This window comes from Pseudonaja textilis, chromosome 12 (genome assembly GCF_049901715.1).
Source record: "Pseudonaja textilis isolate UNSWEBS1 chromosome 12, rPseTex1.2, whole genome shotgun sequence".
NCBI lineage: Eukaryota > Metazoa > Chordata > Lepidosauria > Squamata > Elapidae > Pseudonaja > Pseudonaja textilis.
In genome coordinates, this window is record NC_142001.1 from 18,091,260 (window position 1) to 18,104,908 (window position 13,649).

At 42.8% G+C, this 13,649-nt stretch overlaps 2 protein-coding genes and 1 long non-coding RNA gene across 6 annotated transcripts; 2 read left to right on the forward strand and 1 right to left on the reverse strand.

Moving 5' to 3' along the window:
* The first annotated feature begins 2,712 nt into the window (after nucleotides 1-2,712).
* Nucleotides 2,713-5,502, forward strand: EOLA1 (endothelium and lymphocyte associated ASCH domain 1). 3 transcript variants are annotated; one of them, XM_087941169.1, is made up of 4 exons: nucleotides 2,947-3,035; nucleotides 3,388-3,444; nucleotides 4,357-4,637; nucleotides 4,972-5,502. In XM_087941169.1, exons 3-4 carry the CDS (start codon nucleotides 4,385-4,387, stop codon nucleotides 5,184-5,186), a joined length of 468 nt encoding a protein of 155 aa, XP_087797295.1. In that variant the 5' UTR covers nucleotides 2,947-3,035; nucleotides 3,388-3,444; nucleotides 4,357-4,384; the 3' UTR covers nucleotides 5,187-5,502. The 3 variants fall into 3 exon arrangements, with proteins under 3 accessions (XP_026572331.1, XP_087797295.1, XP_087797296.1); XM_026716546.2 differs by lacking the exon at nucleotides 3,388-3,444 and having other exon boundaries at nucleotides 2,713-3,035; XM_087941170.1 differs by lacking the exon at nucleotides 3,388-3,444 and having other exon boundaries at nucleotides 2,973-3,058.
* A 3,458-nt stretch (nucleotides 5,503-8,960) lies between these two features.
* Nucleotides 8,961-12,477, reverse strand: LOC113446757 (heat shock transcription factor, Y-linked-like). The gene is made up of 2 exons (XM_026716543.2): nucleotides 11,917-12,477; nucleotides 8,961-9,737 (listed from the first exon to the last, which is right to left on the reverse strand). The coding sequence occupies exons 1-2, from the start codon at nucleotides 12,475-12,477 to the stop codon at nucleotides 8,961-8,963; spliced, it is 1,338 nt and encodes a 445-aa protein (XP_026572328.2).
* LOC148124793 (uncharacterized) lies at nucleotides 9,593-13,640 on the forward strand. Of its 2 annotated transcripts, XR_015745082.1 has the most exons (3): nucleotides 9,593-9,692; nucleotides 11,440-12,456; nucleotides 13,546-13,640. It is a non-coding gene; the product is annotated as an uncharacterized LOC148124793 (long non-coding RNA). The 2 variants fall into 2 exon arrangements; XR_015745081.1 differs by lacking the exon at nucleotides 13,546-13,640 and having other exon boundaries at nucleotides 11,440-12,979.
* The last annotated feature ends 9 nt before the right edge of the window (nucleotides 13,641-13,649 follow it).

The following is a 13,649-nucleotide window of genomic DNA, read 5'->3' on the forward strand; positions in this document are numbered from 1 at the left end:
AAACGGTTGTAAGTCACTTTTTTCAGTGCTGTTGAACCTTCGGATGGTCACTAAATGAACTGTTGTAAGCTCAAGACTGCCTGGGAAGTCAAGATGGTTCCCCTAATGGGATGATCAGAGTTCCTTCTGTTTTATATCTGTATCTTTGACCACTCCAGTAAAGAGAAATCATTCCTTGGCTTCTGCGAAATCTCAAAAGTGCTTCCTTTCATTATTCTCCAACACACCAGCAATTTTCCCCCCTTTTTTCTTTTCAAAGTACAAGTTTATCTGTTTAACACAAATTGATACAATGGGGAGTAAGTTAATCCTATTAGTTCCCTGAAGATTCCCAGCTACAATTGAAGATTAGGGCTAATCTCAGTGATTGGCACTAATGTTATTGTTTTATTGTGTTGGCTTTTATACTTACTTTTTACTCGTATGTGTCTGTCTGTCTGTCTGTCTATCTATCTATCTATCTATCTATCTATCTATCTATCTATCTATCTATCTATCTATCTATCTATCTATCTATCATCTATCTTGTATATGTATCTACTTTCTTTCTATCTATCTTATATCTATTATCTATCACTCTAAGTTTGCACAACTCATCCACTGGTCATATCAGAAGATTTTCTTTTGTTCTGTTGAAAAGGATGTCAGAAATGGTTCATTTAATATCTGACTTCAGAATGACACTCCCGTTGTTTGCAAAAAAGCAAATAAATAAATCTTCCAGTTCCACTAGAAATGCAATCTATCAAAATAAAAAATAAAGATGAAAGAAAGGTAGGGTGGGAAAGAGAGAGAAACATATATATTTTTTTGCTTTAGCTGCCTGAGGCATACTTTAGTATTTGGTTGGTTGCCAAGCTCAATTTATTTCACTGTTTCACTTTTAATCGCTCACTTAGTTGAACGTAAGTAAAACACACACGCAGTCTTTGTTTTCAGAGTAGTTTCCTTGCCGCTGCTTCTGTCTAAATATATTGCTCGCAGCCTCACAAGCTGTAATAATTTGCTTTAAATTCTGCAGGAGTGAAATAAATGATTCCTTGTTCATTTTCACAGAACCAGGGTACCACAGTGTGGCTCAGAACCACGTCCTGAAGTAAGACAAGTTTTATTTCTGTGAAACACCACCACCACCACCAAAGCTTTGCATGGCCAGCACTTGGAAAACGTTGAAGGAAAACGTGATAACAACTTGACACGGGCATGGCTTTAAGATGGGAACTTAAAGAAAGAAACGGAAGGTTTAATACTTGTGGCTCAAGAACAAGCACAACAAAAATGAATGAAAACCACTGACAATCCAAACGGCCAACTTTGCAATGAGACCTTCAAGAAGAGATTGGACTGCCATTTGTCAGAAATGGTGTAGAGTCTCCCAGTTGTGTGTGAGGGTTGGATTAGATGACCTACAAGGTCCCTTCCAACTCTGATTATCTGTTATCTGCAATGACAAAGTTAAAACTGTTTCACATTTAATATGTGAGTGCAGCAAAATCGCACACACTGATTCCAAAGCTACATACGAACCGAGTTGCTAAATTAATCCACTGGTCATTATATAAAAAAATACCATTTACCTATATCTGAAAATTCATGGGAACACAAAGTGGAAAAAGTTGTCAGAACTTTTTGAGACGGTGAAGATCTTTGTGGGACTTTCGAATGAATACAGACGGATCGTCGTTTGGAACACAATGTGCCAGATATCAGAGTTGTCGAAAACCAAAGCGTACAATTCATTGATATCCCCGTAGCAGGAGACACCAGACTCGAAGAAAAAGCACTGGTGGGGGGTGCGGGGGAATCACCAAATATCGTGACCTGGCCATAGAAACTAGGGGATTATGGATGAAACATGTGACAGTGATACAATTGATATTGTTTTATTTGTTCCCTAGTATGATTTGACCTTTTATTAGTAACATACGACTATTACTAAGTGTTGTATCTTATGATTCTTGATGAATGTATTTTATTTTTTCTTTATGTGCACTGAGAGCCTATGCACCAAAGACAAATTCCTTGTATGTCCAATCACACTTGGCCAATAAAGAATTCTACATTCTACATAACAACAACAATAACAATATTTTGGGCATCAACCACTAGCATCAGTCAATGGTATTTGTGATGCGTTTTTGAATGTTCAGTTGACTGAGTTTCATGTTTAATGAATGAAATATATAATAGTAATACTTGGTTGATACCTAGGATGCTGGGAACAACCCAAATCAACCACCAATGCCAGTCAATGATATTTGTGATACATCTTTAAAATGTTCAGTTGACAGAGTTTCATGTTGAATGAATAAAAGCTTACGACAATAATAATAATTATAATAATAATTCAGGTAAACCTACGCCTAGGCAATGGGTAGCGGGGAGTTCGAGTTCTGCCTTAACTATGAAAGCTACCCAGGGGGCCTTGAGCTGGTCATTTCTCTCAGCCCAACTCACCTCACAGGGTTGTTGTTATGGGGGGAGGGAGAAGCCATATTGTATATGTTCGCTGCCTTTCAGTATTTGCAAAAATAACAACAAGCAGGATATGAATAAATAGATGTCAACTGGAAAAGGAGTTTCTCCTGTTATTTTTTTCTTTTTAAAGCTGTTTGCAGGGGGAGCAAAACAGTTCCAAGCCCTTTTTCCTTCCTCCCTCCTCAACGTGGTCTACCTCGCAGGGTTGGGGTTGTGTTTGCCTTCCCTTCCCATATAGGCAGATTGCTGGAAGGAGGAAGGAGGGGGAAGGCCCATTCTGCTCCCTCAGCCAGTTTGCATGGCTCCCTCCTTGGGACGACAAGTCCCATCCTCCACCACCACCACCTGGAGCAGCAGGATGCTCCGCTAAGGACGAGGTTGGGAATAAATAGGTGGTTCCCCCGGGGAGGAGCCCCCCCCCACGAACTACAACTCCCGGCGTGCCTCGCTAACGTCCTGCGGCGCAAAGGTTTCTGGGAGGTGTAGTTCGCTTACAGCTGGAGCCCGCTCGCAGGACAAGGAAGACGGGAAGGTCGCTTCTGTGGCTTCTTTCCAAGGTAGACTGCCTCTGGATGGGGAGGTGCAGCGTGCAGACACCCCTCCCCGTTCTCTCCAAGCTCCCCCGCCCCCGGGAAAGGTCCTTGAATCCAAATCAAACGGGAAGGGTTGCTTTCCAAGCTTCTCCTTGGCTTTCAAGCCTCTTCCTTTTGCAAAAAAACCAAAAACCCTCTGCAATGCAAATCTCGTCCTCCCCCCCGCCCATATTGCAAATTTGCAAAATTGCAAATCTCTCTCCCCCCCAAAAAGTGCATTTTTGCCTGTTGCAATTGATAGGAATTTTTTTCCCCCCAGCAGAGAAGGACTCCCAAGAGACCTGTGGGAGGTTGCAAACTTTCTTTTTTTTTGCAGCTGGTAAAGACTCTTGGGATACTGTAGGGCTGAGAGCAAAAACAGAGCAAGTAAAATGTAAATCTCTTTTTTTAATCTTCTGTACTTTATTTCAGTTTGCAAGGGTGTGTGGCCTTGCAGCTCTCCTTTGCAAATGCTGTGTCCCCAGTTGTATTTATGCTGGGTTGTGGGCTTGGAATGCAGAAGTGGGAAGGGTCAGATGGCTAAAAAAATGAGGGGGAAACATTATTTCAATGCAGGAAAATGCTATCTAATAAGGGACGGATTTTATTTGCAAAGGAAACTGTTTATTGCCTCCATAAAGTGATCAACTATCAAAACAATAATAAGCAACATCTGTCAAGGCCAATTGATTTTCCACAGGTTTGAAGCTCTTGCTCTGGGACAGTTCAGAAATGTAAAAACATAATTAAATAAAATTATGGTTGAGGTGGGCCCCAAATTGTAAATATCAAGTTGTTTCGAAGCTCTCTGTTTTTAAGATAAAAGATGGTAATGTATGAGTTGTTTTTTTCTAAACTAAACCCTCAGTATCAGGTTAAATGTATACATGAACATTTGGGTATCATTCATATTAATACAAATAGCCATAATAATATTAATATTTGTGACATTAGTCACTTATGCAGTCCTAGTATTAATACACGCGTTCATTTTAAAATACTTACTCAGTGTTTCAGTGTGCTTCTCTTCATGCCAATCACAATATTATTTGAGCAAGCATAGTAATGCCATCCTTCAACCTCTAATCTTTTCATCTAATTGTTGCATTTATTCTATTATATAAAAAAATCACTGTGCTGTGATTTGCTAAACATCCATCGCCGAGAAGTCCTAAAATTGGGCGTGATTTGTTTAACATCACCTTGGGTTTTTAGCAAAGGAAATTCTGTTTTCTGTTACCTTTGTAAGTCGAGAACTACCTAGTCCTTTAATTCTGATTTTATTCTCTTTGGGGTGTGTGTGTAGCAGAGGGAGAGGATAACCCCACGGGAAAATGAAGTTTGCCTGCCTCTCCTTCCGACAACCGTACGCCGGGCTGGTATTGAACAACGTCAAGACCATTGAGAGCCGTTGGCGTCCGGTGTTGGCCAGCCACCAAGATGGCACTCTTGCCGTCCACATCGCTTTCAGAGATTGGGAGGATGACAGCTGGAGAGATGTTCTCCTCAACAGACTTGGTTGGACTTCAGCTCAGATTGACGGTCTGTTAGCGGAGGGGGAGAAATTCGGCCGAGGGGTTATTGCTGGTGAGTCCAAATTTCCCGAATGCCATCACTCTGATTAACAAATAATTCCCTCAACACTGTCAAACTATTTACTAAGTTCAATCCTAGATAGCGACAGGTTTTGTTTTTTTTCCCCGCTGTGGGCGCAAGGAGAAAATATCTGTTGTGAACTCTGCATAGGTGTTAGGAAGGGCATCTGGCCAGTAAATTCTCATCTGAATCCCGTCGCCCTACCCCACCTCGATGCAAGGGATTGCAGGGTTGTTAAAATTTTTAAAAAAGATTGTCAAAAGAGAAAAAGAAATTATTTTTTGTGGGGGGGAATTAAATCGTGGCTTTGGGTCTTCAAATACAGGTCTCATTGACATCGGCGAGACTTTTCAGTGCGCTGACTGTTTGCCACCTGAAGACATTTTACAGTTGGAAAATAAAGCGGTTCTCCGGGATCTGGAAGGAAAATACTTGACGGTGATTTCCAACCCCAGATGGCTGCAGAAAGCCGTTCCTGCACGAGGACACAAGGACATCTGGGAGGTAGACATCCCAGAAGATCTGATTCCTACCCGTTGAATCTGGTTGAACTTTTCCCCTCAGAGTCGCTCTCCTGCTTGTGATGGGACTGAACGAAACAACCGTTCTCGGTTTCTATCACGGCAAATTTAACTGTACAGCTGTGTGATTCCTCATCGTTGGACTTGGGATAAATTCAAGTCTCCAGGGAACTCCAAACTATTCCAAAAGTGTTATGATTAGATGGCTATAAAACTGAAGTTCATTGAATTAGAAGCACAGAATCATTTTTTTATTTTAAAACATGAACTCTCTTCTTCCATGTGTACGTTATACAGTAACTTACATATCGTAACATCAAAGATCTGTTGAAGCAGTTGTTATTTATATTTTTAGACTTCAAATCGTGGGTGCACAATATTACTACAGGATGTCCCAAAGGTGCCTTTTCAAGAGACATCTTGACTTTCTGGTTTTTCTTTGAAGATGTTTCGTTTCTCACCCAAGAAGCTTCTTCAGTTCTGAGAGAAACTGAAGAAGCTTCTGAGAGTAGCTGAGGAAGCTTCTTGGATGAGAAGTGAAATCTCTTCAGAGAAAAACCAGAAAGTCCAGTTGCCTCTTGGAAAAAAACACACCTTTGAGGCAACCATGACCTGAATGACTGAGAATCTCCACACACATTACTATAGGATTCCCTTTGCTCAATTTAATGCTCCTTGACTTAAGACCAATGACTGAGCAAAGTTCTGATGGATCCCTTGCTGGAGAAGCCTACAAACCAAATAATACCCAAGGAGGAGAAATTTGTGGCCTTCCAGAATTGTTGACCTCCCCAACTCTTTGCATTCATACAGGCTATGTCATCTGGGAAGTCTTTCAGACACGTTTGTAGGACCTCAAGTTCCCCACTACTCATCCTGGGCATGCTTAGAATGGAAGAGTCAATTTTTCTCCCATATATTAAGACAAGCAATGGAGCCTCCAAAACTTATGGAATTAATGCTGTTTGTGTACTACTTTTTAATCTAACGGAACCCTATTCAAAATGCTAGGCATTCAAATCTCTCTCTCTCTCTCTCTCTTTCTCCCTCCATCCCTCCCTCCCTCTCTCTCTGTCTCTCTACAGTTTCATGTCCTATTTTTAATAGGTGCTTCTATAGTGTCTGTGTAAACACTTGAAAGCAATGGGAGAATTTGGCAGCGCTGAGGGAATTCTTCAAGTCTGAACAAATTAGTCTGAATCCACACTTTTCAAATATTCCCCCAGTGCCTTAAATTAGAGGGCTCTGAAGCTCTCAAATCGGTGAGCTGGAAAGGAAGTTTCAGCAATTCAAATGTAAATATAATTTGACTTTTTTTTTCCCCCACAGAACTTGCTCTCCTGCTTGTGAAGGATTTAGCAGAACAATGGGTCTCAATTTAGATCAGGGCATTTACGATGGACGTGTGATTCCTTATCGTTGGATGTGGAATAAATACAGAGCCCAGGGAATTCTGAAGAAAGCTTTAGATAGCATAAGGCTGGAGTTCATTTAATTAAAAAGCACTGATTAATTTATTTTATTTCAAAACATATTTTCTCTTCCTCCCCGTGCATACATTATCCGCTAACCTACATTCTTATCACATTGGTAGGGGTCATCTGCTTTGAAGCATTTCGTTATTCGCATTTTAGATTTCAAATCATCAGCACAATATTGCTACCGGATTTTATTTTATTTTTTGCCAAATTTAATGTTATTAGCACCATGTCAAGTAAAATAAAGACTTTTACTGCTGATAAAACGAACTCCCGCTTTGTTAATACGTAGCTGAAAAATTAGGAAAGTAAGTTGAAGTAATGTCTCTTTTAAGGCGACAAATGTTAATTGAAGAATGGCCCCATGGTTTATAAATAATGTGTCAGAGGTGACTTCCCATCCAAACTAAATATTTGCTAGGATTACAATACTCGGTTCTTAGCTCACAGCCTGCAATTCTTGATGTTAATTTTTGTCTAGCATTTTTATTAAAGAAATAAAAGTTCAAGTTTGTAACAGCCATGAATCTCGAAAGAAATGCATTTCAGGGAAAGCTAACTAAACTCCGAATCCTTTAGCCAATTTAAATACATTTAGAGTAAATTGTGCTTCAGGCTGCTCAAACTTTAACTTGCTGTATTAAAAAAGAAAGGAAGAAAGAAAAAAAACCCTAATAAACTGAACAGAAGAAAAAGATGAGCATTATTAAAACCAGTCACTACTTCATCCAAGACGAACTTGTCCTGTTGGACTTCACCAGATCTTCAAACTTGATTAAGCCCAGATCCAAGCTGAGAATTTATAAATTCTGAACAGGAAGGTCACAATAGCAAGAAGTTAAAATATATTGAGGAATTCACTGTTGGTCCTTTGACTTCCCACTGTCTTGGACTTCACCAGGTTCAATAAACTTTCCCCCCCATCTTTTAGAACACGTGAGCAAGATCTAGACACACAATAAAAATCTTATCGTTCAGCCAATTTTCATTAAACGAATCTCTGTCCCTTAAGCAACGAATTACACCATTTTAATAATAGGTGTATAATAACAACCTTAAGATCGAAATCTGTTCTGGTGATTGTTTTCTTGTTATGTAAACCCGTCAGATCCCAGTAGACTGAAAAGATTCGTAATAAGAACTTAGGAAGTGGTTAACTTTTAGGGATTCTCAACCTTGACTTGAAGATATGTGGACTTCAATGCCCAGAATTCCCCAACCATCACCCAGAATTCCCTAGCCATCACCCAGAATTCCCCAGCCATGGGGAATTCTGGGCATTGAAGTCCACATATCTTCCAAGTGGCCAAAATTGAAAAACACAGTTTCATTCTCCAGGATACTTACCTTGAGAATTGGAAGGGCAAGGTTCCCCAACGAATGGCAATGCCAACCCACAGGTAATTGTGATTCACCCACTGCAATACCATGTCACATATTGTTCCCAGAATCGATCTTTGCAAGCATCCTTCACACTTCTTTCCTTTCCAAGTTCTGGCACCACTGCCAATTCTCTAGAGTTTATAACCGGTCAAATTCTCAGTGATCTCATCTGCAGATTTTTAAAAACCCTTTAGGTGGCCGGCAGCTATTTTACATCAAATATTCCTAACCACAATCGGCCAACTTCAAAATGCTGCCTGCACAGGCCAAGAACTCTGAAATGAGTAGAGTAGAGTAGGAGTAGGAGTAGAGTACAATAGAATAGAATAGATATTGGAATGGATAGGATAGAACAGAATAAATGTTGAAATGAAGAATAGAACAGAATAACAGAGTTGGAAGAGACCTCAGAGGTCCTCTAGTCCAACCCCCATCTTAGGCAGGAAACCCTACACCACTTCAGACAAAGGGTTATCCAATCTCTTCTTAAAAACTTCCAGTGTTGGGGGATTTACAACTTCTGGAGGCAAGGAGTTCCACTGATTGATTGTTCTCACTATCAGGAAATTTCTCCTTAGTTCTAAGTTGCTTCTCTCCTTGATTAGTTTCTACCCCCCAAAATGATGTTTGTTTAGACTTAAACCCATGGCAACAGAAGTGGAAAGCTATCAATCCATATCAATGCAATTCCTTCCCTAGATTATTTCTCCTCAATCTATGCATTTAAAGAAGGAAACTTTTGAAGTTTCCCTCCTGTGTTATCCATGGTGAAAGAAATACAAAGAAAGTCCACCTAGGTAAACCAGACAGGAAGAACAAAGTTTATTCTTCAGCCCAGGCCACGGTTGGATTCCCTGATTTTTTATTTTTTTTTAAGTAGATGCAAAAACGCCTGCAGAAATTCTCCTCTCCCTTATTATTATTATTATTTTTTATCGATGGTACCCGGCATAGTCTGCTGTTTTGGGTCCGGGTCCTTTGGAAGCGGATGGAGGGTTGGACGTACAGTTGCAGTTAGGACAATGGTGGTACGAAGGAGTTCGGTGGTGATGGGAAGACCTGGACATAGAAATCGCCGAAGCGGCCGCTATCATCGGCATGGAGAACCACGGGTTGCAAAAGGGAAGGATGCTGGCCCAATGAGCTTGCATGGCGGATAAGTCCGGATACATGGTCGGGAAGGTGGGCAGCCCCATCATTGGCGCGAAGGGGCTGTTGGGGACGGGAGGTATGACGTGATACAAAGAGGTAGCCGAAGTAGTCGTGGTGGAATCAATCTCGTGGGTGTTGACTCGAGCGTGGTTGGGGTGTTGGGGCAAGTGGAAAGGTGCCAGCTGGTTGATCTTGTTCTCCGTGTCCTCAGGTGGCCCCTGGTCTGAAGACCTCAACGGAGCTGGAGAAGGAGCGAACCCACTTCTGAGACGGCCTAGTGTCCCACCAAGGCTTTTGGTCACGGGTGGCTTCCGGAGACCCAGTTTGTGCATCTTATCTTTGGGAGAAGTGCTCAGGAAACTATTTTCCCGGGAAGGAGATCCCAGGGAAGGTGGACCTTCTGGGCTTCCAGATCTGCTCTTCAGACAGATTTCGCCAAAATCTTCCTCTAGCGAGAAAGCAACGGGCGGCATGTTTTTGATTCCAACTCTTCGCTTGCACCTCGCGAGGAGGTGAGGACATCCTCTCTTAAAATTGGGGTTATGGTAGAACTGGAGCTAGAGATGGTGGGGGGGAAAATGGGAGGTGGTTAATCTTCTAAGGCAAAAGGAAAATGCGTAATCTCTGGTGTAAGGAAAGGAAGTAACGAAAAGCCAATTAAAAGTTTCCTTTGAGTTCATCGTGTCTTGATTTTTTTAACTTCTGACCCTGAGTAGAGGACATTTTTCCCAATCTCCCAACGTAAATCGCTTTGGGTCCTACACTCAGAGCAGCATGTAAATTCAGAATTCTTGGACACTGTCCAGTGAAGCTAAGGACTGAGGTTTCTAAAGTTTTGTGAAAAACCTATGGTAAACATCAGCTCAGATGGACGTGTTTTTAGAAGATGTAAATCTCTCTTAGGAGGACTGTGATGACCCTGTCGGAATCTGACTTGGAGGGGGAAGCTGAGCAGCTGACAGGGAGTGGGAGTGTGGCTCCATTGGCTGTGGAAGAAACTGGGGAAGGGCAAAGTCCGGCTGGGCAGAGCAGGGGAGAGGTGGAGCAAGGGAGAGGGAGTTCAGAGGAAGAATCAGGCCCACCCCCTCTTCATCCTAGGGCACACAGGGAGGAATGAAGAAGGGAACAACATGAGTTGCGTGGCTTACGGGGGAGGAAAGGGCCCTGATTCCCTTCATTAGCTGCAGCTGGGAACTGTATAAAAGAGGAAGCTGCGCACAGCAAACTGTTGGGAAAAAATGTGAATCTATTTTGTACTGTCGTGGCTTATCTGTGTTCCTGGCATCTTCCCAACTGTGTGAGTTTTGCCGTGCTTTCAAGTCTGAAATTCCTTCTCCTGCCCTGTCAAGCTAATTACTTCAGCTTGGTTTGTTTGGATTTTTAGTTACAGTTGTGTGCAACCCTTTTCTTGAAGAGAGAGGGGTATTGTAGCCTACAGAATAACAGGAGTCTAAAGTTAGTGGTGTTGCCCAAATGTTAGAGCAGTTTGTAATATTAAAAGATAAGGCAAGTGCTCTCTACAGAATGGAGGAGGATTTGGGAGAACAGCTAAAAGCCACCGAATTGTCTGCTCGATGGAAAATTATTAATTTAGCCGACATGAGCCACTTCAAAAATGATATATCCAAAACAAGACAAAGAGGCACATGCCCTGATATTGCCCTTATCCAGTGTCCTGTATCAAAATAATTATTCACCAGGATATTGAATCCTGAAGATGGATTATACCGCTATTAGTGCAATGCAATATAAAACGGGACATTTTTTTTAAATGTTCGCTCTACAAGTTATAATTGCAACACGAGTGTGCCTGAAGTACACTAGTCCAACCAACTTGAGCAAAACTAGCACCCAAGAGTTGTCTTAATGGCTTAGCAGAATGGGCTCCAGCTTTACTAAAATAAACCATCTTTATGGTGGTTTAATGGTAATGACTCACAGGTTGGAATAATCCTGCACACGAAGGCAGAGGACACTTACCTTTAGAAAAAAAGCTGTAAATGTCTGGGTTCACACAATCTATTGAGCCACTTTGCGTGAATTTAGCCACAATCAAGATATCTAGTAGGTCGTAAGAAACCTATCCTGCATTCAGTTAGCATCTTCCCTATGTTTGATTAAACAAATCTTCCATTTATGGGCATAGATCTTAGGAGAGGACCAGGAAAGATCCTGTTCCTTTGTCCATTAATTTCATGCATGTACTGGATGTTTTTTTGAATTGTGTTCATTCACAACGTCGACAATTCTTTTTGCCAGGAACCGCTGGCATTCTGTATCCGTGGGAGAAGGAAAGTGATGGTGTGAACCCAGCGTGATGGATACAAGAGGTGGAACCACCATTACTGGTCTGGCAAAAGACAGTGTGAACCCAACATGGTCGACACAAGAAGTGAAACCATTACTGGTTTGGCAAAAGACGGCATGAACCCATCGTGGTGGATACAGAAGGGGGAGCCATTGTTACTGGTTTGGCAAATGATGGTGTGAGCCCAACGTGGTGGACACAAGAGGGTGGAACCAGCATTACTGGTTTGGCAAAAGACGGCATGAATCCATCGTGGATACAAGAAGTGAAACCACCAATACTGATCTAGCAAAAGATGACGTGGACCCATTGTGGTGGATACAAGAAGTGGAGCCAGCAATACTGGTATGGCAAGAGAGGACGTGAACCCATCATGACGGATACAAGAGGGTGGAACCACCGTTAACGGGTTTGGTGAACGGCCTTACCTTGCTGAAGGCGTACGCGGCCTTTTCTTCCGCTAAAAACTCGACCAGGGAGGCCGACCGTTGGAAGTTCTGCCTCATCTTGCTGAAGCCATAGAGGTTCAGCTGGCGGATGAAGCTCTTCATGCAGTCCGTCTCAAAGATGCGCATAGGCCCTTTGCGCTCCAGCACCTCCTTCTTGAACAGCTCTTCGTCAATCACCACGCAGCTGCCCTCGTCATCCCACCAGAGAGACTTGAACTGGTCGCTCTCCACAATCTTCCAGAGCTTCTTGGGGAACGTGAGCGAGAGGAAATCGTTGTCTTCCAGACCGACTTCCTCGCAGAGCGACAGGCGGGGCCGCTTCGCCCAGGGCCCGTCGCTCAACGCTTGGAAGGCGTTCTCTTCAAGCATCGACCGCAGGGCGAAGTCACCGGCGGCGGTTTTGTCGTGCAGGGGGGTGGCGGGGAGGGGAATCGTGGGAGGAACGGCCGCCTCATCTTCGTCTGAAGCGGGATGAGTCTGCACAGCCGGAAGAGCGTCCAATTCCCGGTGATCAGCCAGGTAACTTTCAGCGGTCGCCATTATTATGCTGGTTGTCGAACCATGCCGGAGTAAAGTGCCGGCAGGTCTATTTAAAAAAAAATATAGAGGCTATCCAGCAGGAGCTTCAGGAAAGAGTTCTAGAACATCACAATGCTTTTAGCTGGGGACGGGGTGTGACATCACACAATGTATGCTGGTTTCCTAGCAAACGAGATCACAATGACAGGAGGCTTATGTTGCAGCTGCGCTTTAAGGAGAAGAGGGGATTTTTTTTGGGGGGGGGCGAGAGGAAGAGAGAGGAGGTGGACTAAGGACCTTAAAATTGCCATTAAAAGAACAACCACCAGCACCATATAAGATGTTTGAGGCCGAGAGTGGAGACATGGCAAGATCCCACACCAGGGATTTTTCCTATGCGCTGTGGACTCTGAAAAGGAAATCCAGACAAGAATTCTGCATCTTGCCTCCAAGCCAACCTCATTTAGCGTTTGCTAAGAAGGTGCAAGTTGATAAAGAAATAAGATTTGGGCATCTAAATGTACTTTTCAGTGCTAAAGGCAGTGGTGAGATTATAACAACCAGTTTCGTGTGCATGCCCAACATTTAGAAAAGGCAATTCTTAGCTATAATACTTACCTTCTGCTGCAGCCCCAGTGAGTAAAACAGCTGATGTGTGTGAAAAACCATTCTGCCGCACGAATCAGCTATGCGCAAAAGGAAGGAAATAAAAGCCCAGGAAAAGGGCAGAGACCAAATGATCACTGGAACTACCGGTTCGCCTGAACCAGTATAACCCCATCCTTGGCGAAAGGGCATTTTCCCAGGAGTATCCAACTGTGGCAACTTTTAAGACTTGTGGACTTCAACTCCCAGAATGCAACTTTAAAGCACAGCTGACTCCGGAACTCTGGGTGTTGAAGTCCACAAGTCTTAAACCGCTAAAGGTTGGACACCCCAGATCTAGAAGCTAAAGGTTGCCCGACGGATGCTGCATCAAACGAAGCGTCTTTTTCCATTAAGGGTATTGTAGTGATCCCCAATTCTCATTACGACTTCTCTTTCTGTCCTCTCTTGTGTATTCTCCTACGGGACACATTTTCCTAGCAGCTTTTCCAAAGCACCTGAAAGCCAGACAAAGGATGGAAACTCATCAAGAGGAGATTCAACCTAGAAATAAGGTTGAGAACCATCAACCCATGGAACAGAAGAAC

Excerpts from the sequence above, each read along its gene's own strand:
- EOLA1 (XM_026716546.2), top strand. The coding sequence starts at position 4,385 with ATGAAGTTTGCCTGCCTCTCCTTCCGACAACCGTACGCCGGGCTGGTA. Across the intron at positions 4,638-4,971 it reads CGGCCGAGGGGTTATTGCTG|GTCTCATTGACATCGGCGAG; the intron begins GTGAGTCCAAAT and ends CTTCAAATACAG.
- LOC113446757 (XM_026716543.2), bottom strand. The coding sequence starts at position 12,477 with ATGGCGACCGCTGAAAGTTACCTGGCTGATCACCGGGAATTGGACGCT. Across the intron at positions 9,738-11,916 it reads CCGCGTACGCCTTCAGCAAG|CTCCAGTTCTACCATAACCC; the intron begins GTAAGGCCGTTC and ends CACCATCTCTAG.